Here is a 26,190-nt window from a genome sequence, read left to right as displayed (position 1 = left end):
CTTATGCAGTTATTGGGAGGTAGATGGAATTAAAAATGCCTTCTCAGGCTGAGGGTGGGAAGCAGGGACCATAGTCTCTGCTCACTAATTTACTTCTTACCCCAAAATACGATTACCTAGTACAATTTCAGTCAATGGCATGTACTTGACATGCATTTCTCATTTATCACTGAAATCTCTCATATAGACACACACCCAACACCAAAAAAACACCCAGAATCCACCGTAGGGCTTTACATTCCTGAGATGGCCTCTGGCTATGGGGATGTGAGACTGCATCTGAGGAAGGGACCCAGACCCAGGACTGCTCTTTCCTCAGTTCATTAGCTGCTTGCCCTGAGTTTCATTCACCCCCAGCCAAGAACCCGACTTGACTAATTCACTACAAGTGGGGCATATGCTTGTTTGCTTTAGAAGCTCCATTTCCCATCACTAGGGTGTGTGACAGTAGCACTGCTCTGGGAGCAGGAGACTTAAGTACTATCACAAACTCGCTGGAAGACCTCTGGCAAGTCCCTGCCGTCAGTGGCTTCAACCCCATGAGAAAAAGGCTGGGTTTGATCCCTTCTAAGGACCCTTCAAGGACTGGCATTTTGAGTTCTATGCCTTGCCAAGCTGGCAAGATTCCATAGCATGTAGCTTAAGCGGGTTAAGAGTTTAAGAGCCTGGATCTTCACGTTCCAGTGACCTGGTGCTATTTAAGACCTTGAATAAGTCACCTAACACCTCAGAGCCCCAGTTTCATGTGTGAAGTGGGTAAGGGGATGGTACTGACCTCAGAGGTGGGTTGGGAGATACATTATGTGAAAGTGCAGACCTAGCACGCGGCAAATACCCCACAAACGTCACCTTCTGATGTTTGTCACATGCAGCCTCCACTCCTCTTCAGGCACTGGATTTAGAGCTCAATCATTTACACATGGAGTTTGGGTTTTGTTGTTATGTTTTTTATTTCCCTCAAATGTGGATTTAGGTCTGACTTCCGAGCAGCCTTGGTGGAGTTGGTAGAGAGAGAAGGAAAGGTAGAAAAGATACTGGGAAGTTTTGTGTCTCAAAACAAAACAAAATGAAACAAAACACAGGCCTTTTGATTCTCCTCCCAGGTAGGGCTTTGTGGGGTGCTTGTCGTCACCCTGGAAGAGCAAAAGTTTCCCGGTGCCTGAGTCACCCAGTTTCCAGTGTCAGTCCCAGCTTCTCAGCTTGAAAATCTCCTTCCAGCTATGGGCGTATCAGGGATGCCAGGCTCTAGGGGGGCTGTTTCCCACTCTGCCAGGCCCCCAGAGTCTAGGGTCCCACAGAGGATGTGGATGGTGGGATGGAACCTAGGGAGGCTGAATTCCTGGGTTTAACAGTGAAATTCTACTCAATGCATGCAATCCACATCTACAAACCACTACCATTTCTCCAATGCCTACTGTGTGCCAAACTTTGAGCTTTACTTGCATTATCTCATTTATCTTCATGATCACCTAAGAGGTAGGTAATTATTATCTCCATTTTTTCAGAGAGGAACAGAGGCTTAGAGAGGCCACCCAGGAAGTAAGCGGTTGATTCAGGGTGAGAACCCCATTAGTTAGATCCATAGCCTATGTTCATCATGAGTGTTGAGTTTCTATAAGAAAGAAAGAAAAACCAGGACATTGTAAAGACAACATGGTGCAGTGGAAAGAGCACATATGACTGGGAGCCAAGGTCCAGGGTTCCAACCCTGGCTGCATCACTCAATATGCTTGGCCTTGAGGAAGTCCTTTACTACACTGAGGACTCTGTCTACCAATCTGTCAAATAGAGGGTTGTAATCAGTGGTCTCCAGGGCCTCTATAACATGATGTAATGCTCTGAACTCAGACTGAAAACGATAAAACAGGTAGGTGTGGTCATGACTTTGAAGAGATGAGTGTTCTCACACACTGTAATTGTTAAGAAGAAGTATCCACAAGTAGGCAATCAGGCAAAAAGACGGCTGTGTGAGCTTTTTATGCCATGCTAGACCATTGTTCAACAAGCCACCTCTAGGAGTCATCTGGCACTTTGGGGAATGAAGCTATTTGCCTAAGTCTCTAAGATCAGACCTTTACAAACACAGCTAAAACAGTTTGGGGAAAAAAATGCAAATAGTTGGAGACTTCATTTTTTAAAGTAAATTTCAGGCATGAGAAGAGTTGGGTTGGGATTAGAAAGAGAGCATTCTAGGAAGAAGCAAACTAGGAGTTTCGGACAAGAGCAGGAAGGAAACTGGACTGTGGGGCCTGATGGGTGAGGTGATACCTGAGAGCTGCGGTGAGAACCAGCCCGAGATTCTTATCTCCCCATGCCTTCCACACTGGTAACGCTCAGTGTTGCTTTGGTGTTCAAATCCCTTTCTCCCTCCCTCTCTTCAAAATCAGGGTATGTGTGTAATTATTTTCATAATTAAAATGAACTAGAATTGATACTGTTTTGAGAATTTGATAACTCCTTTGAAGTAACTGAAGGCATCCCATGATGTCACAAAGCCTGAGAGTCCTTGGATTAGGCATACACGTGGGTAGGGACGTGTGTGTGTTTTCATATAGTCACAGTAGATTGACAGATTTCTCCTGTGAAATGAGGGCCTATGTCGAATAGGTCCCCAAATCCTTTCTGAGAATGAGGCCCTGTCAATGACTAAATTTTCAACAGTTCTAGTGAAACACCTCTTTTGGAGTAAGGTTTTCATAAAACTGTATTTACCCAATTTAAAGAGCTGTCCTTTAGTCCAAGGTTAGGCCTTTCCATTTTTTGAAATAAAAACTCAACCTCTTTTAAATAAAACGGTGAGGTTAAAAAAAAAAAACCAAAAAACCAAAAAACCAGTGTTCCCAACCTTAAATCAAGCTCCTGCTCCTTACTGGTCTCGAAAATCCCACAGTGTGTTTCCATGGTCTGGGCCACATATAAGTAGGCAGGGTAGGAGGTGGGCTCTAGATTTGCCTACTTAGGTTTGAATCTTAGCTCAGCCATTCACTAAGGTCATCTAGCTTCCTTGTGCCTTGCATATTAATTTATTTATAGTAAAAAAATGATAAAACCATCTCATTACGGTGGCTGTGTGGATTAAATAGCGCATGCAAAGTGTCTACCAAGTCTGGAGCAGTAAGTACGCAAAAAAAATGTTAGCAGTGACAGTAAGATTCTTTAAAGGTCCTTTCAATTCAGAATTTCCATGAGCTCTGCTAAGTCCAGGAGCGCCGTGGAAGGAACCCTAGGGCCCTGCGCTCTAGCTCTGGCTCAGCTCCAAATGCTTACGTGCATTTTGCCAAGTCCTCTCCCCGCGCTCTAGCCTGCGTGCCCCTGGCCCAGAGAAGGGGTGGGTGGTCTCCGCGGCTCAACTCTGCTCTGAAACTCCGGCTTTTAGGGTGGCCCCAGCCTCATTCCGGCGCCTGGAGTTTCCGGAGTAACGAGTGCCGCGAGGGGCTGCCCGGACCCGGGGAGGTCGCCGCCCGAGGCAAAGCCTACCGAGGGGCCGGCCTGCTGGACGGGACCCCGGCGGCCATTCCTCACACCCCTCTGCTCTCCAGGCCCCGGACCTCCGGCAGCTGCTGTTTACCTCCTCGCGTCCCACCCCAGCGGCCGCGAGCCCGACTAGACGGCGCGGCGTGATTGGGCGAGCTGCCTATCAATCACCTGGGACTTTCCCAGGGGTGGGGCTGTCCAGCCCCCGGCACTTCCTAGTCCCAGGCCTCTTCCCCCTGCCCTGGCCTGGGAACCCGCGGAGTGCTGCCGGGCCAGAGCCTTGCCTGGGCCTCTACCCCCGTCCCTGGACCAGGGGCTGGACGCGGAGAGCGGGGCATTATCCCCCAGGGCCCCCACCCTCGGGTAAGCCAGCCAGGCCGGAGCAGGGATGGAACGGGAAGAAGGGAGTCCGGTACTGGGCCGTTCGAGCCTCGGCAGTGACTGGCTGTGGCGGGGGGCGGGGTGGGGAGGGGAGAATCAGGCCCGGCCAGGTGGCCCAGGCTTCTTGGCTCCTGGGTTCTGGTACGCGAGTTCCCCGGGCACGGGGCGCCCCCAGGGGCGGCGGGGTCCGGCTGAGCGGGGAATCCCTGACCCGCGCGGAGGGTGGTGGGCGCGCGTGCGCACTGCGTGGGGGAGCCCGCCTGGGAACGGCGTGCATGTGTTGTGCACAGCGTGCAGACCAGCCAGGTGGGGGTGTGTGCGCGGGCGTTGGTCTGTTTACAGTGTGGGAGACCGGTTTTGGAAGCAGAGTGCGTGCATATGTAATGAAGAGGAAAATAGCTCTTATTGGGCGCTTTCTAAGTGCTGATCTAAACCCCTTACATATATTAAACTCATTTAATGGTCACATATCCATACTCAAAATGAATATGATCATTATTATCCGCCTTTTACTATCCGCATTTTACAGTTTAGGAAACCGAGATACTTGGAGATTGGGGTCACACAGCTAGGGAGTTGCAAATTCAGGATGTGAACTCACGTTTGACTCCAGACTCCCTGCTGTGCTGTTGAACATATTTTGTCCGCTGTTAGAGACAACATTTGTGTGCATGTGCACGGTAGCTGTAGTGAGTTTGTTTTGTGGAGTTATTCTATATGTGGGTGAGTTTTCCACCGTATAACATTTGTCTACAAGAGTGTGTGAGGTTGTGTGTATGTGAAAGTGATTGTATTATGCATTCATTGTGTCTGGGAGTGGGTGGGAATTTTGTGTGACTGGGTGAGAAATTGTGTTTTGGTTGAGGGCAGGGGGACTTTTGTGGATGATGCAGAAGAACCAGCAACGTCCGTCCACGCCCCCTTGCAGAATGACAGTGCAGGGAAATCTGTAGATTCCTAATGCATCATTTTTATTTCACAGTATTGTCAAAATGGAATTTAATCAGCTCTTACTCATTTTCCAAACAATGGTGTATGGTAGAGGGGAATTTGGCATCTGATGCGAGGTCAGGAAAGGGGACTCTCAATTTTTTTTTTCATTCGTGACAATGGATATTGGATTTAGAGGCTGGAATATTTATTGGCACAAACTCATAGCAATCCTGTGATGTATTAATATCCCTATTTTACAGCAGAGAGAACTGAGTCAGTGAAAAGCCAATAATGGCAATAATAACATTTTAAATATGGTAGCTTACATTTATCAGCACTTACCGTGTGCCAGGCACAGTGCTTTACATTTTAGTATCTCATCTTTTCACCAACTCTAGGAGTTGTTAGTAGCCTCAATTTTCAGATGAGAAACCTGAGCCCCCAAAAGGTTAAGACTTGTCCAAGTCTAGTAAGCCTTGAACCCTGGGCCTTGTTTCCTTTCCACCATCCTGGCTGTGTCCTGGGAAAATAATGTGATCAAGGCTTGGCGCTTCACAGAAGCACTTGATCCTGTGTCCCTCTAGAGGCTGCAGCCATGAGTGTCCTGTGTTCTGCATCCTTACATGACCCTGTTTTCCCCCACCCATGGGTACCCATAGGTAAGGCTCATGCTGAGGGTTGCTACCTGCCCCTATGCCCACACCAGGTCCTTTGGGGCCCCAGGAAGCTGTGGGGTCTGACTCATACCCTTACCCCCAGTGCTGCCTATAACTTGGGGCCCAGATGTCCTGAGTTGGGTCTGCCGACCTGATTTGAGCACCTCAGTGTTGCAGAAGGTTGGCTGTCTGCCTCCCTCTCTGGGTACTACGGGGTACTACTTTTACTTCTGCACTCACTGCGATTTAACCACTGCAGTCTGCTTCTCTTCCCCCTCCAACATGCCAAGCTTATTCTTGCCTGAGGCCTTTGTACTGTTCCTTCTGCCCAGAACGTCTTTCCCCAGCTCTTTCCATGGCTGGTTCTTCCTTATCTGCCAAGTCGCAGCTCAAATGTCACCTCCTCAGAGGGGCCTTCCCTGACCTTTCTATGCAAAGTAGCCCCTTTTTTCACTTTCTATCATATTACTATTATATTTTTTTCATACATTCATCACGCTTTGCAATAATCTTGCTTATTTGCAAATGAGAAAGTGTATATGTATGGAGCTTAGTGTCTGGCATATGATAATTTTTAGTGTTTACCTGTTTGTTAGCTTTCTCTTTTCCTAGAATAGGAAGGTGAGAGCAAGGACCCCTTTAGTCTTCACAGGTGCATCCCTGATACTAGATAAGAGTATCTGGGGTCAGGGTCTGCTGGGTTTGTTCAATGAATGAATAGAATAGAAGAAACCAGGATGATGGTGCATTTCACAGATGAGAAAACTGAGGCCTAAAGATGGGAAGGCACTTGTCCCAGAGAGGTAGTGGCAGAGTCAGGGGGAATTGCTCCCTTGCATTTCCAGTAGTCAGCAAACATTTTTGGTCACGCTTGTGTCTGTTTCTCAGGGGAATAAGGTACTGGCTCTGTCCAGGAACTTGTAATAGAATGGGCAGAAATGTGCCACGGGCACTAGCTGGAGGGCATTGTGTGCCAGCAGGTGCTCGGCAGTGAGTCTCCCTGGGTGTGGAGCAATTTGAGGGTGCCAGGTGGTCAGGGGGCTTCCAGAGGGAGCTGATTTCAAGGCTGGGCCCTCCAAGATGATGAGGTGCAGACTGGGGCCTAAGCCCCTTTTGGAACTTAGTAGGCCAGGTAGAGGATTTGGGGTAAGGCTCTGCTGGGTTGGGGGAGCTGACCAGCTGCACTAGGAAAAAACCCTAAGCTCTTGACTACCAGGCAGAGAAGTGTCAGCTGTTCCTGGTCAGTCGGCAAGACTTGGGAGTGATTAGAACAGTTGGTTTGCAAACCCGAGAGTGCATCAGAATCCCCTGGGTGGCTTGTTAAACAGATTGCAGGGTTGCACCCCCAGAGCATCTGATCCAGCTGGTGGTGGTGACGCTGCCAGCTGCTCTTTGAGAACCCCTGGTGTAGCACGTATGCTTTAAAGTTCGGCACACCTGGGTGGGTGCTGTGTCTGCTCCCTCATCTGTAAGATTCTGTGACGTAGGTGCTACTAACAGAGTGGTACGAATTAATGAGACGGTGTGTGTCAAGCACTCAGCACAGGGGTAAGCAATGAGTAAAAGCTGCTGAATATCATTAAGGTTAATGATGCTAATCATGAGGGTATTGAAGGAATTTCAGTAGATGATGGGGATGGTCTGATGTTCCATGCTTTGGAACAGCTTGCCTTTAACCCTCTGCCACCTCTGGACCAGGCTGTGCCTTCTCTGGACGGGTCATCCTTTACTTTGTCTTAAATTTCGTCTTGTCCCTAATTGGAATAATGAAAAGTATGCATGTGGGTGGGCCGCAGAGGAATCTGGCCCAGATTTCGTCAACAGCACCCAGCACCCCAGCAGGTGATCATCTAGCCCCTGCTTGACCCCCGCCCCAGGATCAGGGAGTGCGCGCCCTTGTAGGCAGCCCGTTCCAGTGTTCTTACAGGTGGCTTGCTCTTGTGGGCCCACCTCCTTCCTCACCCCCTCTTTTTTCCCCTCACTGCTCACCAGCCCACTTGGAGGGAGGGGTGGGGAGGGCAGTAGGAGGTGTGGAAGAAGAGCTCACAGCTGGCCACCAGAGGACTGAATTTGCCTCCCCTCTGTGTCACTACAGTCCTTGCAGCCTTGGGCAGGCCCTCTTCTCTGCTGGCTTTGGTGTCCCAGCTGCTAAACGAAGGGGTTGCACTGGCTGGTGTCTTAGGGTGTCCTCTTCCAGCCCTGATTGGGTGTCCTCTTCCAGCCCAGTGATTGGGCCGCCCTCTCTCCGGCTCCAGCAGTTTCTGAGTTCTTCCCGCTGGGCCAGGCCTTTCTGTGCCCACCCTCCCAGCTTCTCGCTGCTGCACCCCCGCCCCAGCACCGGCCTGTCCCTCCTTTTCCTGTTCCTCTTTGGAGAGAGGGTATCTGGGACCCCCGGAGAGTTGCCAGAAGGAAGGCACAGGGAAGCAGGGAGAAGCACCCCGTCTCCTGTGGGGAGCAGAGCCGCCGACCTGCAGAGACAAACCTTGGCAGGCACCGCAGCCTGGCCACTTGCAGGAAGTTCTGGGTGTATTTCCCCCATGACTGGCCTGGGACAGTCACCCTTCCGATAGGAACATAGGAACGGATGACTGGGCCGAGGAGCAGCTGTCTGTCTGTCTGAGGGCCGTCCCCAGGCGGGGCTGAACTCTTCTCTCCCCAAGGACCTCACCCAGAGGCTGTTCGCTGTGTCGTGAGCACCTGCTGCGTGGACAGACCGGGCGGCCCAGGCAGATGTGTGTGTGGGGGGGGGGGAGGGCGGGGGGAGCTGTGGGAGTCATGCCACCAGAGACTCATGCTCAGAGGCCAGAGCTGGTATTTTTAGGGCGGGCGTGGGGGGGTGGCCCATGAGTCAGGGGCCCTTGGTTTGGTCTCCACCCACACTGGAGCCTGCTCACACCGCCCTCGGCTGGCCGGAGACCACGGTCTGCGCCTTCGTCACGGCCAGCCTCGTCAGTGGTCTGAGGAACCCTGGTCCCCCCGCCCCTCCACTTTTGCCTCTGCAGGTGCTCCCCCCATGCCGACCTCTGCAAAGAGGAACGGGGGTCTGAGGACAGCAGCGTTGACTTTTAGAAAGTCTGAGGGACTCTTTCAGACATAGAGGGGAATGTGCAGACAGTTGGGCACCCACCCACCCGACTTAAGAAATAACGTATTTTCTATACACCTGCAACTTCTCCCTGATCATCCCCACCCCTCCAGAGGGAACAAGCGTTCTGAGTTTATTCTCTTGTATCTCTCATTAGTTGTATTGTAAATGTATGCATCCCTAAGTAATATGCAGTATTGTTTCATATGTTTTAAAACGTTATTTAAATGCTGTCATACTCTGTTCTACAACTTGCTTGTTTTGCTTAATATTTGTGAGATTCATCCTCGTTTATATCTCTAGCTCTGGCTCATTTGTTTTTCACAGCTGTATAGTGTTCCCTGATGTGAAATGGCCCTGGTGGATTTATTCATTTTCCTCTTCATTAGGGTGTTTCTAGCCTTTGCTGTTGAAACAAGACATCTTTGGCTTTTATTCCCTAGAATAAGGAACAAGATGCCCCTCTTCTCCACTTCAGCTCAGAGGAGATTTGGAACCTGCAGTGTTCTCTTGGAGCGGCTCAGCCCGTGTTGCCTGCATTGTTCCTTATAGGGATTGACTTCCAGACCCCTCCCGACTCACCCCCCCCAACCCTCCACCCCTACCCTATCTGTAGCTGGTCTTGAAATTGGACACCACACCCCAGGTGTGGTCTGTCTCACCCAGCAGAGGACCTTTCACCTCCACCCTTTTAGGAATCATGTTTCTATTGATATAGCCTTGTGTACATTTGCTTTTCTTATGGTTAGGTTTCCCATAGTAAAGAATGTCCTTTCTCGATGATGTCAGCAATCAGGCTTTTATGCCTGGCTGGCCGAGAACAAAGTTCTCTTGTAGAAGAGCATGCCTGAGGAGGTTTCAATTATCTCCAAGGCCAGAGGTAACTGATTCGGTAATCCCCTATTTAAGAAGCTAGAATCTTTGTATCACTACACACAGGGGCTAGACAAAGATGTGCACTGCCACATGCTTTGTAACAGCAAAAAAAATGTCCTGAATGTTCATCAGGAGGGGACTAGTTTCATAAACTAAGGGACCCCAGATGATGGAGTAAGGGCCAGTGGGAGCAGAACTGGGAGTAGCTGAGCGACAGTCAATGCTGGCTGCCTAGTGAGGCTCCTTGAGGAGGAAGTTGGTCTGGGTCACCAAAGGTGGTCAGCTGGAATCCGTTGACTCTCCAGGGACTGGATAAGCACAGGACTGAATTTCCCGAGATTCTAAGCCCTGGTGACTTCAGACAGTCAGGGGCAGACTGGTACCTGACAGCATGCAAAGGTAGAGACACATAGAGGCAGGGGCTGGGAACCTGGGGGCTTGTTCCAAGTAGTGGGACAGTAGGACGAGTTTCCTCCCCCTGAGCCTCAGCTGAGTCCCTCTCAGGCAGTGGAGGCCACTGGAAAGGGCAGCAGTGTTGGAGTCTCACAGATCGAGGCTGGATTCTTTGTTCTGCCACTAACCAGCTGTGTGTCCTTAGACCAGTGACTTAACCTCTCTGAGTCAGCTTCCTCATCTGAAAAATAAAGAGTGTGCTACACAGCTGAGAGAATTGGTTTTCTTGCTGGAAAACAGGGATAATAATTTTTATCTCTGTGTGGTGAGAAGAAAATGAGGTAATTGTGTAATGATACAGCCTGGTATACGGTAGCATGCAACTGTTAGGCCCTCTCCCAGCTCTAGTTAGTTGATCCTTGGTCTTCTTTTGCAGCGTTTCCAGCCAGCTGATGGTCCTGGTCCTCCCGACTATCCCTAGTCTGATGGTGTGGAGCCTGGGTCTTGGAGGCTAAGTGGAAGGAATGGGGCTCCCTCTGGGGGTGAATCAGTGGAGGGGAGGGGAGGAAGAAGGACACAGGAGATGCATGCTGTCTTTGAGGGACACAGTCCTCATGCTGAGCTGAAGCCTAGGTGCAGGCCAGGGAGGAGGGGGGTACCTGGGGAAAGACTGCAGACATCATCTAGGGGTTTCTGCTTACTCTTGGGGAGGTGATAGAGCTTATGGGAGGACCGCTTGGGCGTTAGGAGGGATTGGAGCTGGGGAGAGTAGCCTTTTCAAGGTCAGAGGGTTTTAGAAACTGTTGATAATAAATTGCAAATTCTGGGGGAAGGGTATATATAGCTCAAGTGGTAGATCTCATGCTTGACATGCAGGAGATCCCAGGTTCAATCCCCATCACCTCCTCCAAATAGAAATAAATGAATAACCCAATTACCACCCCCTCTTAAACAAAAGAAGCCAAACATGTGCTTTGGTATAAAAAATAAAAAATAAATTGCAAGTTCTGGAATGTTCGAACTAGAAGGGGCCTTGAAGATTGTCCAGTCTACCCCGTTATGTTGTATTATTGCTATTGTTGCCAACCCCTCCTTTTAGAAAACTGAGGCCCTGTGGTGGAAGATGTTTGCCCTGGTGTACCTTGACTTGATCCCCCGATTCCAGTTCCTCATCTTACACCCCAGGCCTGCAGCCTCTTTATTACGGAATTGGTTGGAAAGACTGATTAAATCTTTGGCTCCTCACTGGTGTGGATGCCAGGACGGGCTCCCTGAGTACACACCCTCTAAAGTAGGTGCTGTGTCTTTGCTGACAGTCATCAAGAGGGCACCTTTGGCGGGTGGACCAGGAGCCACAGTTTCCCTGATGGTGAAATGGGCGGGGTGGACTGGAGGTCATCACAAAGTGCAGATGCGGACAGATTTTTTTTCTTTAGTTTGCGAGGTGCTTTTGATGCCTCACTTCCAGTCATCTCTCAGGGGAATTGCTGGATATTCCCATTTACAACTGAGAAAAATGAGATTCAGATGATTCTTAATCTCTCATGAGCGTGGGCTTCTCGTAGCTACAGCTTCACCAGCTGTGGTGTTGTCCCAGTGTCCCTTCTTAACGGTTGTTTGCAGATACCAGAAATTGAGTAGATGCCACGGCCAGTCAGCTGGGCACAGTTACGGGGCTGTGTCAGCCTTTTAGTAAGAACCTACTACGTTCGGGGACTTAGTGATGTACTATTATTATTGTTGTTTACTATTATTATTGTTTTGGAAATTTTATTACAAAATGAGTACATTTCTTTGTTAAATAGATCAAAAATCAAGAAGTAGAAAGTGAGGACTCCCAACTGTACATATATTGTTTCATTTCATGTCTTTAATCTGACATCCAGTGGATTCTATTATTATTCCTATTTTGCAGATGAGGCAACGGAGGCTCAGAAAAGGAGAGGGGCTAGTCCAGTATCATACAGCCCGCGGGGGTGGGCAGAGCTGAGACCAGGGCGAGGCAGGCGCTGGTGAGGCCCCAGGTGCAGCAGGTGAGGCAGGCCCCCATCAGGGTCATGTGCATGCACTTGGGTGCCCGCTTCAGTGTGGCACCCTGTCTGCCTCACCTGCTTCACCCCGGATCCTTTTTTTCTTGACTCCAAGGCTGTATTATCTCCAGTGTGCTGGGTCCTCTGTCTTTCCTTGCTTTGCTGCTGGCTCCCAAGTCTTGGGTCTCTGTCGATCCTTAGGCCAGCTTTAAAACATCACCCAGTTTCTCTCTAGTCCAGGCTCCTTCCTGTGCCCATGAGAGAACTGAGGTGCAGGGAGTGGACAGCTTGCCCATGGCCATGAGAGTGGGCATCAGAGTAGATGCTTGAACCTCTGACTTTCTGTCCTGTGCCTTCTTCCCAGAGACCCTGTCCCTTCACCACACTGCATTCCCCACCCACCGGCGTCCCTGGCGGCCCCTGCCTCTGCCTGAAAAGGTGACCACTGGCCATCATGACCTCCCAACTCCCAGGATCAGAGATCTGCTCGGGCTTTTCCCTCTGGGCCATGGAGAACATCACTCCCCAGAGTTGCAGGGTCTAGCTGACCCCAGGGTGCAGCCAGTGCCCAGCAGCATTAGATCCAACGGATTAAGTTCCCAAGTAGGCCTGAGTTTCCTCATCTGTCCAACAGATATCAGCCCTGCCTTCCTCCCAAGGCTGTTGTGACAATCCGATGGGGAAACAATGCTCAGAAAATGCTAGGTATTTTGTAGATGTTCCTGGCTATGCAAATTTATATCATCTAGGGGACCCAAGAGCCCCCACTCCTGGCACCAGAACATGGGCTAATTGCAGGACAGTCTCAGATGGGCAGCATTTCAGCACAGAAGTTGAAATAGAATATAATTCTGAATCTGGCCTTTTTCAACCTTCTTCTTGGGGAGAGGCTGCAACTTGGGCCACGGTCCCAACACCCCCCCACCTCCTTAGCTGCTTGTCTGTCATCCTGTCTCACCACCTTCTTCTCCTCTTTCTGCTGGCGCCTCCTTCAATTTCAACAGCATCACCTCCATCTTTACTTAACGCTCTATGGTCGCTGCCTGGCCTGCCATCTGTCTGATACCTTTTCTGCCCCCAAGCTGGGCCTTTCTGGTTCCAGCAGGCATCCCCAGGCCTCTCAGGGTGTGCTGTGGGACCCCACCCCCATCCCCATGGAGCCAAGATCTTGTTTTGGAACAAGGTCTGAGCTGGTGGCCTCTTCCCCAGCGGTTGTTCTGTTTTTGGAAGGCAGGTTGGTGTCCATTGCTTGTAGGTCACCTGATCTGCAGCTGCTGGAACCAGGCCCAGGTGGATATGGAATTCAGGCCAGACTTGGCAGGAACATGGATGGGACCTCTGCTTGTGGTGTGATCGCAGCACAGGAGCAGAAATGGGGGTGAGGACAGTGGCAGCCTGGAGAGAGAGCTGGGACCTTCTGGTCCAACTCCATCCTACATTTTGTGTAACCTTGGTTTCCATGCTCTGAGCCCTGACTGCTGTCCTCAGACTGTAACAGAGAGTCAGATGAGCTCATGCCCCAGGATGCCCAGGCACTGAGCTCTGGTACTGCCCCGTGCGGGGGTGCGCTCAGCGCCTTCTTCCCCTCTCCACACCCACTTGCCGTCTGTGACGTCTGTGACTTGGGGGAGACGTGCCATCAGCCCGGGAGGCAGGTCAGTGATGCAGCCCCTCATTCAGAGAGCCTTGGGAGCGCTTGGTAATGGGGTTGGCCTCATTGCCCTTGGAGATTCCTATCCAGCTTTGTCATCCTGGGAACGAGAACCCTCTCCAGGAAAGGAACTGATGCTGACCATCTGGGCATGAGGTCAGCAGGACTTGGAAACTCCCTGTTCCTCTCTTTGTGTTTCTTTCCTCCGAAGTCCAGGCCTTCCCTTGGGTGGCTCCTCTCGTCTCCAGAGAGACTTTCTCATAGTAGACTGTTGGGTCTGGTCTCCCTCTGCCTGCAGCCCATTCTCTCTCCGTGTCCTCAAGCTCTGCCTGCCGAGGCTGGAGTCGGGAGAAGAGCCCTGCCTGTCCCTCCGCTGCTTGCCCGTTGGCTGCCCCGTGCTGAGCAAGAGCATGTGTGGCATGGAGGACATGGGGATGGGGTTTCATTTCCTGTATCCTGTGTTCTGCTCTGTCGCTTGGGCTTACCTCCGGGCATCTCTGAGGGAGCATGGCTGTGCCAGCCCCGATTCTACAACCGTATGGCTATCAGGTGCCTCTGGTCAGTGGGTCTCAGTCAGGCATTAGGGATGTTTGCACTTGGCCTCTCAGGAGGCAGAGTCAGGGTCAAAAAAAAAGTAGATAGAGAGAGATGAAAGGCCCCTCTGGTTCTTTCAGCCTCTCTGCTCTGTTTGGAGGTTTATTGGGGCTTTATTCTGGACCACACTGAAGATACCCTGGTAGACCAGATGGACTCAGCCCCTGCTCTCACGGAGCTTCTAATCTACTGGGCAAGCCAGATGTGGAGTAAAAACCTACTCAAATCATCACATAGCGTCAACTGTGTGTTCTGTGTAGGGTGAGTGTGGACTGGTGAGCAGGAACTTGGACACCTCCTGTCACTTTGCCCGGGAGTGGCTATAGCCCCTTCCAGCTCTCCATCTCCCGGTTTGTAAACTCCATTCAGCTCTCAGTCATGGCTCACCCGCCAGGTGCCAGGCCTGTGTTGGCAGCAGAGATGAGGAAAACACGCTCCCGCCTCCAGAAATTCTCAGTCAGATGCGCCAATGCTCGTACCAGTCATATCCACGCCTTACTGGGCGGTGAGTGCTTGCTGGAGAGGCACAGGAGGAGATGGGGAGCACAGAGGAAGGACCCCCCGCCCACGTCTGCTAACATTTCGAGCTCCTTGCTATATGCGAGTCGTTGTGCCCAGTGCCCTACCCACACTATCTTTTATTTCAATTCCGTGAATACATCAGTGCTTTGTTGCTCTGTAGTGTAAAGTTGACCTTTCAAGTTAAAAACAACCAAAGCTGACTGGTGACTTTTGTGTTGAGAGTGTGGGCGACTGTCCTTTGCCTCCGTGGGGCTCAGCAGGGCGTGGGTGCCTCTCGAAGCATGTGTTTATCTTGTTTGTCAGTCTTTGAGGGAGAGGTCCCACTCACTAGAACTTTGTTTTTGTTTCTGGCCCATGGCATCCCAGGGTAATGTAGACCCTCTAGACGAAATCTTTGTTATCTCATATGCTACAAGGCAGGGGAATCAGCCCAGCGGGTACCCAATACCTAGCGTCATGTTACCTTGCAAACAGGCTTGAACTTGCATTCTGCCTCTCTGGCCTGAGTCTTGTTGGGGAGCTGTGTGAGGATAGCAGGGATTTAGCTCAGCCTTCTTAGTCAGGTGGAACTGGATTTGCATTTCGGCCCTTACTTGCTGGCTGTGTAATCCCGGCTGAGTTACTTAACCTCTCTTAGCCTCTCTTATAAAATGAAGATAATTTAGCACGTATCTTAGGGTTGTTGTGCAGCTTCACTGAGATAATGCAGCTGAAGCGTTTAATGCAGTGCCTGGTGAGTAGGTTAATGAATGGTGGTTGTTATTATTAGTTCTTTTTAACACTTGCTTTCAGCAAGCACTGTATGGGTGATCAAAGGGCCTTTGAGAACTTGTAACTGAAATGGTGATCCTGGGAGGGAGGTTTCAGGGTTCCAAGTCCTTCCGAGGTCCCCAGTGGGGGCTTTTGGAGATCTTTGCTGGTTGATGAGCTCTTGGTAGGGCTGGGGGCTGAATCATTTCTTCAGCCTCAGGGCCTTTGCACTTACTGTTCTCTCTGCCTGAAATATCTATTCCCCTAGATGTCCGCGTGGCTAGTTCCCTCACCTCCTTCAGGTCTCTGTTAAAAATAACTCCTCTGTGAGGCCTTTCCTGACAGCTCCATTGAAAATTGAAGTCCCTGCCTCACATTTCCCTGCTTAATTTTTGTCCATAGATGTTTTCATCATCTCTAATACTGTGTTCATCTCTCTCTATCTACTTTATCTGCCTCCACCACTAGAATGTAAGCTCCATGAGGGATTTTTGTCTATTTTGTTTGCTGATAATTTCCTAGCACCTAGACTAGTACCCAGCACAGAGTAGATACTCAGTAAATAATTGTTGAATGAATGCAAGAAGGAAGTTTCTCTACTAAGTCACAGAACTGGGATTCTGAAACCACTTTGCAGTGCGGTTTCAAGTGAAATAAAGTAGGGGAAATTGAACAGAGTAATGCAGAGCACTTGCTGCATAAGTAGATGGTGGTTTGATGGAAAATCCATCTGTTCATTAGAACTGGAAGGGACAGACCATACATGACACGAGACTGAAGGAGGAGGTTGACAGTGTCAATTCGTATATTAAATATTAGTCAGGGGGTTTTCTTCTTGGTCTTTCTTTTTTAAAAGATAACATACATATAAATGGAGCTTTGGATTGGATTGACTTGCTTATCCCTCTGGGCACAAGTATTTCACTTTAAAGATCACTGATTTAGTGTAAGACTTTCATTTCCCCTCCTCAGAGAGGGGAGGGGACTGCCCATGATCCCGCAGTGAGTTAATAGCTAGATCATGTATTCATTCAGTGTTTGTTGGGTATTCACGTCATAGCTGATACCGTGCTTGGCACTGGGGGTGCAGTGATGCAGGGTCCCTCTCCTTCTGGACCCGGTCAACAGGCCACGAGCTCAAGTTTTTTGACTCCAAGGCCAGTGCTCTCAAGTACTCCCCATGGCACCTCGCAACTGGCTGCTGTTCCAAATGAACCAGCAATGCAGTGAGCTGCTGAAAGAAACTGATGTCATTCGTAGGTTGCGTTAATAAAGGCAAAGTGTCCAGATCAAAGGAGGTGACTGTCTTGCTCTCCTGTACCACGGCCAGACCAGCCCGAAGTGCTGTGTTCTCTTTTGGGTTATGGGGCCTTGACTGACTAGGATGCCTCAGTGGCTTGGCCAGCCCCCTGACATACTGCTGTTGTCCTTACAGCCAGGCGGGCACCACGGCAGGGGCTGAGCCACCCTCATGGAAGGGAGAGGACCATACCGGATCTACGACCCTGGGGGCGGCGTGCCTCTGGGAGAGGCATCCGCAGCTTTTGAGCGCCTAGTGGAGGAGAATTCCCGACTGAAGGAAAAAATGCAAGGGATAAAGATGTTAGGTAAAGCAGACTCTGTGCTCTCCCTGCAAGCCTCTTCCCTGCAGCCTGCTGTGCCAGCTGGCATGTGCCTCTGCCCGAGACATCCCTCTCCCTCCTGGTCCACAGCTGTATCTTCATGCACTTCTGTACATGGTGGCTGCACTCCCAGCCCCAAGTCCCTAGCACCCCAGAACCATGATGACAGACTCAGAAAGCCTTGGGGGACTGAGAAGGAGGCATGGGGTGGGGGAGAGGGAGCTGAAAGGCCCAATTTGTGGGCATGGAAGTAGAATGGTCTGTCTTCCAGAAGCGCCAGAAATGGGGAGAGCTGGCATCACCAGGGCAACCCAAGAACGGTCCCCAAGTGTTGGAGCAGGGAGCCGAGCTTGGCTTGAAGCAAGGTGGGAGGAGGCCCCTGGATTTCTCTGTTCCTGGCTTTTGCTCAGTCTGCCACCACTGCCTAGAACAAGCCCGCTGACCTCCACATGACTTAACAGTCCCTGTCCATCAGCCGCCAGCTCAGGTGCCCTCTCCTCCTCCAGGCGAGGCATTCACTGACTTCCTCGTCCAGAGGGGGTCTCTCTTTCCTCCATACTCCTAAAACTCTTCCTTTGCCTTGCTGCCATCTTCTCAGGGCTTATTAATCTTTAGGGGCGAGCACAACTCCCAATTTTCCGAATGCTTTTTCCTTGCTTGGCGAGTCTCTGCTTAGAATGGCAGATTGGGGAAGGAGGACTGGAGTTTCCCTGTCTCCACCTGTAAGAGAAGGAAAATTGAGGCCCAGAGGGGTGGTTGATGTTACAAGGGTCTCCTCCCTTCAAGCAGGCCCTGACTGTGGGCCGTAGGCTGTGGGGAGCCCCCCGGGGACCATGATGGTGGGCTAAGAGAGCCCCTGGCTCTGTGCAGTTTCCAGCCTGATGTGTCAGGAGTGAGGAAGGAAGCAGGGGCCAGGGGCCAGGAGTTTGTTCTAGACTCCCCTCTGCTCCTTTTTCGTGATTGCAAGACCTCTTCCTTCTCAGGCCAGTTTCGGGTTGTGGGCTAGAATGATGTGTGCCCCACTCAGCCCACAAGGCGATGGGGGAGTGAAGCCCAGGGCCTGGAGCATCAGAAGCCAGGCAGAAGCAGGCTTAGGAGCCTAGGGCAGGAGAACCAGCGTACTGAGCTGAATAATTCCTTTTGCTCCTCCCTTCCTCATTGTCCCCCCAGGGGAGCTTTTGGAAGAGTCCCAGATGGAAGCGTCCAGGCTGCGGCAGAAGGCAGAGGAGCTGGTCAAGGACAGCGAGCTTCTCCCACCGCCGTCTCCCTCTTTGGCCTCCTTCGACCACCTGGCCGAGCTCACAGGTACACAGAGAACCCAGGTTGTCCTCTGCCTTCCCTGATCTTCTACCTCTCTAATCCCTTAACCGTGGACTCCCTCCTCAGTCACAAATCCACATCTCCTTCATTCATCCCTAGGCCGCAGGCCATCTTCCCAGTCATGTTTTAGCTAAACCATCCCCCAAAAAGTCAGATGTGCAATGGACTTCAGAATAATCTTGTCCCAAAGTGGCTGGTGATTCAGCACCCCTGAGGCCCTGGCAGATGTTAGAAATGGATCACCACACACTGCACTCAGAATATGGACTCAGGATCTTTACCAGCACACTTAGCAAATTTTTAATGAGCAGCTACTATGTGCCAGACATCATGCTCCAGGAAGCTACTTTGGGTCACTCGAGTTGGCATCTGAGTCAAAAGCTCTGTGGTCTGGCCCCCTCCTTCCATTTTATAGCTGGGGAGGCTGAGGCCCTTGGAAGAACTGGACTTGCCCATCAGCCTGCTGCAGTGTCTGTCAGATGTCAGGTTTCACATGCTACCTAGTAAAGGAAAGCGCTGACTGTGACTAAGGGTTGAAGTCCTGTGTGTGGTCACCGTGCATTCCTCTGGCATGTCTCCAAGTCCAGAGCAAGGTCTGGGACTCAGGAGGAGAAGGTTCCCACGCATGGGGCTCACATGCCCCCTGCTACGGCTCTGCCTTATGGTCTCAGCCCAGGCCGATGTGCCTGCCTTCTCTTTGGCTGCTGGTTACATTTGCTGAATGGACACATGGAGGAAAGCGATGATCTCAGAGTCTGCTGGGCTGCCGGCAGTGGGCGTTTCCAGCCTCCACTTGTCCATTGACCAATGTTTCCTGAGTCCTGGGTGGGTGTTGAGCCCACCCCCAGAGGCAGACGTGCAACTACCCTCGAGGGGCTCCCTGTGGCAAGAGCTGCAGGAGGTCATGGAGGGAGAGCCAAGTTCAAGTTCTGGTTCTGCATTTGCTGGCTGTGTGACCATGGGCAGGTTGTGACCTTTGTATGTCTCAGTTTCCTTACCTTTAAAATGGGGTACAAAGCTGTCCTGTGAGTTGGCTGAGATGATAAATATAAAAACATTTCATTAATTGTAAATTGTCGTACTTGTCACATTGAGGCAGGTCCAGGGTAGCAAGGAGCAGTGACCACCTTGGGATTTTCCCAGCAAGTCCAGGGAAGATGGTCTCTCTCTGCCCAGGTTCCACCCCATCATTCCTGAGCCAGTTGTTTTCCCAGGCCCCCTGGCCATGCTGGGACCCCCTCCCAGTTTCCTGGACTCGTGTAGTGAACTCTGAGAACTCCCCTGGCCAAGGCTATCCTTAAGAAGGTGGCATCTGGGCTTTTCTCTTTTCCCTGCTGCTTATCCACGTTTTCTCAATTCTCCAGGAAAGGATGCAGATGTCCCAGCACCTCCCGCTGACCCTGCACACCCCTGCGACAAGCCAGAGCCAATCCCCAAACCTCCATCCAGTGTAAGTTGTATTTGGAGTCATGGCTGAAAGTTGCCTGGATTTCAAGGTCCCATGGGCAGAAACATGATGAGAGAGGGCTGGGGTCAGGAAACCTAGCTTCTTACTTGCTGGGTGATATTGGCAAGTTGATCTCAGTCTGTCTGGGGCCTCGGGTTCCCCATTTTCAAGTGAAGGTTGAAGTTAAATCTTACCAGGAGGACCCTGATATGCACAAGGAGTGCCTCCCATTTGCTAGGTTGCATGTTGTTCTGCAGGAATGGACTGCACAGTGCTAGGAAAGCAGACAGATGCGACATGGAACTCACATTCTCAGCAGGGGCTCAGCAACTATCTTCTGCAGATTTGCCTTGAGAAGTTTTGCTTGGTATCCTAGGACTGGAGGGGACCCAAGTGGTCATATCATTTAGAGTCTCCATCCCACAGATCAGATCCAGAGAAAGAAGAGCATTTTCCAGGGTCACGCAGACAACTAGCAAAATGGAGAGGTGAAAGGGAAACTTTCTAGGGTGGTGCCGAGATCCAGAGCTGGGTTCTTGGTGGCCATGAGGCTCAGCAGAGGCTGAGCACAGAGATCCTCCCACCCCTGCCCTTTCCTGGGACCAGGGAAGGCTGAATTAGCCTTTGTTAGGTTTAGGAGCAAGTCCAGAGCCAGTTGCTGTTCAGAGGGACCATCGGCCCATCTGTTGGTTGCACAGCCAGTACCTTCTACTTGGAGTGGCTGGGAGGCGTGGGAAAGCCTGGAGTCCTTAGCCACTCTGGATTTGGGTGTGTCTTGAAAAAGTCTCTTCAGGTTTGTCAGCACCTCTCTGGGACTTATCACAGATCAGTCCACTCCTCTGGGATCCCTGGGACTGGGCTGGGAAGGCTAGCACGGGACCATCGTGGCAATGGCCATGCTAACTGCTGTCTGTGACCAGTTGGAGACACCCGGGCCTAGGCGATAGCCCTGGTGCCACAGCAGGAGTGCTGGATTTGCAGTCCTTACTTTTGCATTCAGTAATGATATATCCTCAGTTTCCTCCTCTGTCCAAAGGGGATGCAACCTTCTGACCACTCCATGGGTTGCTTTAAGAAAAACTGGAGTTCAGGAAGACATTTTAAAAGTGCAAGGCATTTAAAAAAGATACGATCCTGAAGTGCTAAAGCGATCTGAAGTCAGGTAGTCCAGTATCCCTGTTTTACCGATGAGGAAACGGGCAACAGAGGGATGTGACCTCGACCCACACTGTGGGTTGCGGGCGGACTTCCCGGGATTCCCGCTTCACGGTCTCTGAGCTTCTCCTGGGCTGGCTGCCCTCACACGGAGGGGCGCCCAGGGGACTTGGACATGATAAGGGATTTTGTCCTTCCATGTCTGCCCCTCGATGCTCTCAGCCTCGGGGCCCAAGAGGTGGGGTGAGGTGCTTTTCTCTCAGGCAGCCCCTGGCTCCCTTCTTCTGCACAGGGCACCTCCTCTGAATTTGAAGTGGTCCCCACCGAGGGGCATTCTCCACCAGAGAGCAGTGGCCGCACCAGAGACACGACGGTGAGTGGACGGCAGGTCCCCGGGCATGTCCCCCGTCTCCTCTCTGTTTCAGTCACCTGGCTCCGGGGAAGAGGCATAGGACCTGCTCTCGTCCCCTGGGCACCTTGGAGTCACCTGGGGACACGTGAGGGGCCAGTGCAGGCGGGGTGGCGTGTTGAGGGGGGTGCTTCTTGCTCACATATGCAAATGCCTGGCTGGTGACTTTCCCATGGGCCGCACAAGCAGACAACATTGTGAAATCCTGGGCACCTTGCCAACCCCGCTGATTTCTGCCGAGCACCGGGCACCTCCACGTTATGACTCAGCCTTTGGGCCTGTGGGCTCCTAGCCCGGGCAGAGTAGAAAGGGTCAGAGAGGCCCAGACTGGCTTACAGCAGGTGATTGGCCCTTCTGTGCAGGCTCCCAGTCACCCCCCCAGGCTCCCCTTCGGGGCACACAGGGAGGAGGGTAGACCTTCCACTTCCACACACACATGCGCACACACACGCACATACACACATACGCACACACGCACACACAGCCCCCCGGCCCTGGGGTGTCCACCCAGCATCCTCATCCTGTACCTTATCCTACTTGCTGCCTTTACTCCAGCTCTGTCCTCCTGCTCTCTCTTAAAATGGCAGTCTTTTGGAGAACCATTGCAAAGGTCTTAAAGACCTTCAAAAGTCTTAAAGTCTTAAAATAGTCTTAAAGACCTATTCTCCTCCCTCCCTCCTCACTTTGAGATTTTTTTGGCTGTTACACAGGCAGTTTGTGGTCTAACCCTTCACTGTTAACCTCGGTCTCCACTGCCTCCTTCCACCAAGGATTTGGGACATAAATGTTGCTCTTTAGTTCACTGATTGCCTCTGTGCAATCAGTGCAGTCCCCATGCAAGGTCGTCCCCATCACATGGTCCTCCAGCTTGCACTGGCATACCTTCAGTGACGAGGGGCTCACAACCACATCAGGCAGCTCTGAGTATTAGAAGGGTCTGTGTTTCGTCTCCTGGAAACTTCAGTCCCTTGTCCTCTTGTGTCCCTGAGAGCTCTGCGGAGCTGGTCGAGGACCGCTGCTCAGAAAGTATTTCACTCTTACAACCTTGGGCCAGTAACTTCATCTCATTAATAGGTTCCTGCTTAGCACTATGTGCGTAATGTGTGCTGAGCAAAGACAAGACAGCCTCCATGCCCTCTGGGGGCTTGTAGGCCAGTCAGAGAGGTCAGAGGGATGAGGCAATTTATGAGGCTTAAATAGAGCATCATTTGCCACCTCAGATCCTTCGTGGAAAGAGGCAGTGGGAAGGAAGGCAGAATTGAGGAAGCAGCGGTATCTGTTAGAATAAGGCGCTAACAATATTATCTAGGCATTCACTGAACACCACTGTGGCTGTCAGGGCATTTCCACTGCTGCAGAGCTCAGATGCGGGAAGTCACTATGAGACAGGGAGTCAGGAAGCCCAAGTTCCAGTCCTGACTGACTCACCGGGCGACGTTGGACAAGTTCCTTCTCCATGTACATTGGTTTCCAAGCCTGAAACCGGAGGCTCCCCATGGCTCTCACTTCCTGTGGCTCCCATATATGTTTAGGGGAGGCCTGCTGAGCAGCTGAAACGGGCAGGGCTGGGAAAGACGAGCAGATGGGACACGGTGGGAATGAAGCACAAGGAGGCGTGGGGGCTCCTGCAGGGGAAGGTGGGGCCTCGGACGCCTGGGAGGTGAACTGAGCTCAATGCCATCAGCTTCAGGTGCCCCTGTGGAACCTTGGGCCCTGTCTATGGTGAGAGTGTTCTAGAAAGAGGAGAGATGGAAAGGAGAGAGACAGGGAGAGAGAGAATGAATTCTGACTGGACTATCTGGCCCAGGGTTTGCTTCTTTTCTTCTATTCTCTACTAGTTTGGGGTCCTTTGAGCTATCTAGAGCTAGGATTCTTAACCTGGCCCGCAATCCCTGAGCCAAAGGAGCAGGGCTGCACGTGGAGGGGTACCCTTTCCTGGGCCCCTGCTTTCTCATGTCAGTTCACCTGCATGAGGACCCTGTGTGGTCAGAGGGCAGAAAGGGGGCGTGGACATTTAGTAACTGAGGATTCTGAGGCCCAGTGGACAAGTGATCTACCCACAGGCACTCGGCAAGGCCTGGAATGTGGGAGGCAGGTGGCTCCACGACTGGTAAGCCAGCCAGTGGCCTGGGAGTCCCAGGTCCTGCCCTGTGACTCAGCCCCAGACAGGGAACCTGCGTAACTGGAGAATTTCCCCTGGCTGAGCTGGGATGGGGGGAAACTGAGTCATGAGGAACGGGGAAGTGGAGGGGGAATGGCTGGTGTCACCTACTCAGATGGTGCTGAAGAGCAGTCTGCATTCCCCACCCCGCAGTACCTGGGCCCCCTGCCCCACGAGGACAGCAACCTGATGCTGCACCTGCAGCGCCTGGAGACCACCCTGAGCGTGTGTGCCGAGGAGCCGGACCGCAGCCAGCTCTTCACGCACCTGAGCCGCATGGCCCTCGAGTTCAACCGGCTGGCCTCCAAGGTGCACAAGAACGAGCAGCGCACCTCCATCCTGCAGGTGAGGCCGGGCCGGGGAGGGTGGCCTGGGCTGCGCTGGGCTGTGTGGTACCCCTTCCGCTTGCTCCAGCTCTGCTGGGGAGTCCAGGGTTCCTCGGGGACTTCTGAGGGTGAGGTTGGGGGCCCGACCTGGGCTTCTTGTTCAAGATGGTGAGCAGGGTAAGGAAGTTGTGGGAAGGGACGAGGAAGAGGAAGGAAATTGGGAAATAATGGGGTGGACGATGCAAATTTCATGGTTGGGTTTACCCGTGAGGCTCTGGCTGTGGGTAGGTCGGCAGCAGCTCGGCCCTTCTTGTTCTTCACATACAGGTGGGGAGAGAGGGGACAGAGGATGGCCTCTCGTATGTCTGCCTCACCCCTGAGGTAGGACCATCATTATTCCCACCATAGCTCTCAGAGGTGATTTTTTTTTTTTGCCTGAGGTCACCCAGCTAGTAGATGGTGCAGCTGGGATTTGAACTTTGATCTGTCATGTCCCAAAGCCCATGGTCTCAACTCCCATCCCAACCTGCCTCCCCAAGAGAGGGAGCTTTCTTTCATAACCCTCCCTGTTACGAAAATGGGAATGAAGTCAGATTTTCTTCCTAGACCAGGCCAGGCCTTGGGCCATTTGGTCCTTGGTTCCAGCAGTGACTCTTTGTTGCTCTCTGACCTTAAACAAGTCACTTATCCTCTCTGTCCCTCAATGTCCTCATCGGTAACATGGGTCTGGAGCTTCCTCCCTCAGGGAACTGCAGTGAGTATTAAATGAAGCCTCTAGTAGCGTTGAGAACATAGTAAGTGCTTGAAAAGTGGTCAGTGATATTGTGGTGATTGGGCATCCACACTGGGAAGGGGATCTGAGCCTCGAGGGCTTGGGAGTAGGGAAAGGTTCACAGGTGGTGAAACTGAGGCTCCAAGAGGGCCTGCTTAGGCCCTGAGCACTTGTCCCCTTAGTGACAGAGCTGTAACTGGAAGCCTTCCTCCCTCCTCTGTGCCAGTCACCGCCCTGTGGTCTCACTCATGTCTGTAACATTGGAGTGACCAGTTGATGGGTGGTGGGAGGTGTTAGCTGTGTGCAGCCTTGGGAAGGGCCTGGGTCGGCAAGAGCAGGAGGGGTGTCCAGGCGGAAGACAGATGAGGGGCTACGCTGGGAGTGGTGACTGGAGCCTGGAGGGCCAGGCTGAGGGAGACAGCCTTCGGTTGTCTGTCGGCGAGGCTCGGGGATGTCAAGGCTGAGCTTTGGGCAGGTGAACCTGGTGCACTGCCCAGACTTTGAGTGTCTCCTTTTCAGCTTTGAAATGAGGACTGATACCAGGCCTCATACAAGGGGTCCTGCCAACCCGTTATTTTTATACCAGACTCCCGTTTGTTTCCTTCTTAGCTCTTCTCATAGTTTGTAATAATTTTATTTTATTAAGCGGTTTACTTACTTTGTGTTTTTCCCCTTGTGCTCCCTGCTAGAATGTAAGCTCACAAGAGGGGCAGGTACCTTGTCTGTGTATTCACCACAGTACCCCAGCGTCTGGCACTTAATACGTGCTGAGTGTGCATTTGGTGAATGAACGAATGAATGAATGTGAACAAAGGAACTCACAGAGGAGCTCTCTTAGCCCCTTTGGTGGAAAGTGATGACCTTTGTGATGAATTCTGTCTGTCAGCTGCTTTGTGCCCAGGACATTTGCCCAGAGACTCGGAGGAAGTAGCCCTCTAGCCTGGAAGGGCAGAGAGCATGTGAGGCCTTGTCCTGGCCTCCTGTAGTGACCACAGCAGGGCGTTCTGTTCCCTGGAGGCCCTGCCCAGGGCCATGGCATCCTGGGTATTTGCCCAACCTGTGGGTGGAGGCAGATTAATCCGGTTCCCCCTCATTCATACACTGATTGGTTTCTTGGTTCACTCAGCACTTCCAAGGCCAGGTTTGGCACAAGGCCTCTGCTGGGCACTGCAGCCAGTCACAGTGGTTTTCTCTTCCTTCGTGTCTGAGTCCCCACCAGTTCCAGGCTGTCTCCTTCATTCAGCCTTCCCAGGTCTCTCCTGTGTTGGTCAGGAGGGGCTCGGTTTTGCTGTGGAAACAAACAACTCTGAAATCTCCCTGGGTAACATAAAAGTTTTCCCTCACGTTCTGTGTGGCTGGGGCTTGTTTCTGCTCCACAGTCACATAGAGGCCCACTGTCCTGTGCCCTTTGTAATATGAGGCAGCCTCTGGGAAAAAGAGACCAGAGGACTGTGCATGGCCAAGCCCAGAAGTGACACTTGTCCCTTCCACTCACCTTTCATTGGCCAGAACTAGTCACACGATCACGGCGAGCCTGGGAAATAGATGTGGGAGAATGTCTGTGCCCCCAGCCCAGCTTACAGGCTGCCGTCTCCCTTCCCTGCTCCTTCGTCACAGGGGAAGGAGGCACTGT

The 26,190-nt window shown here is 51.8% G+C and overlaps 1 protein-coding gene across 8 annotated transcripts in view; it reads left to right on the top strand.

Moving 5' to 3' along the window:
* The window catches only part of TNIP1 (TNFAIP3 interacting protein 1), a 47,470-nt gene that overhangs the window by 1,970 nt on the left and 19,310 nt on the right, over nt 1-26,190 (top strand). For 6 of the 8 annotated variants that reach the window (XM_064484451.1, XM_064484457.1, XM_064484456.1 and 3 more), the window contains exons 1-6: nt 3,697-3,837; nt 16,781-16,952; nt 18,138-18,272; nt 19,652-19,737; nt 21,182-21,262; nt 23,613-23,804. In XM_064484451.1, the coding sequence (XP_064340521.1) occupies nt 16,817-16,952; nt 18,138-18,272; nt 19,652-19,737; nt 21,182-21,262; nt 23,613-23,804 (630 nt within the window). In that variant the 5' untranslated portion in view covers nt 3,697-3,837; nt 16,781-16,816. Of the gene's footprint in view, nt 1-3,677; nt 3,838-16,780; nt 16,953-18,137; nt 18,273-19,651; nt 19,738-21,181; nt 21,263-23,612; nt 23,805-26,190 lie in introns of those variants that run through there. The other 2 variants (XM_064484452.1, XM_064484459.1) reach the window with 2 other exon arrangements.

The sequence above is a fragment of the Camelus dromedarius genome, chromosome 3 (genome assembly GCF_036321535.1).
Source record: "Camelus dromedarius isolate mCamDro1 chromosome 3, mCamDro1.pat, whole genome shotgun sequence".
Classification (NCBI taxonomy): domain Eukaryota; kingdom Metazoa; phylum Chordata; class Mammalia; order Artiodactyla; family Camelidae; genus Camelus; species Camelus dromedarius.
This window is presented reverse-complemented; position numbering and strand designations above follow the sequence as displayed.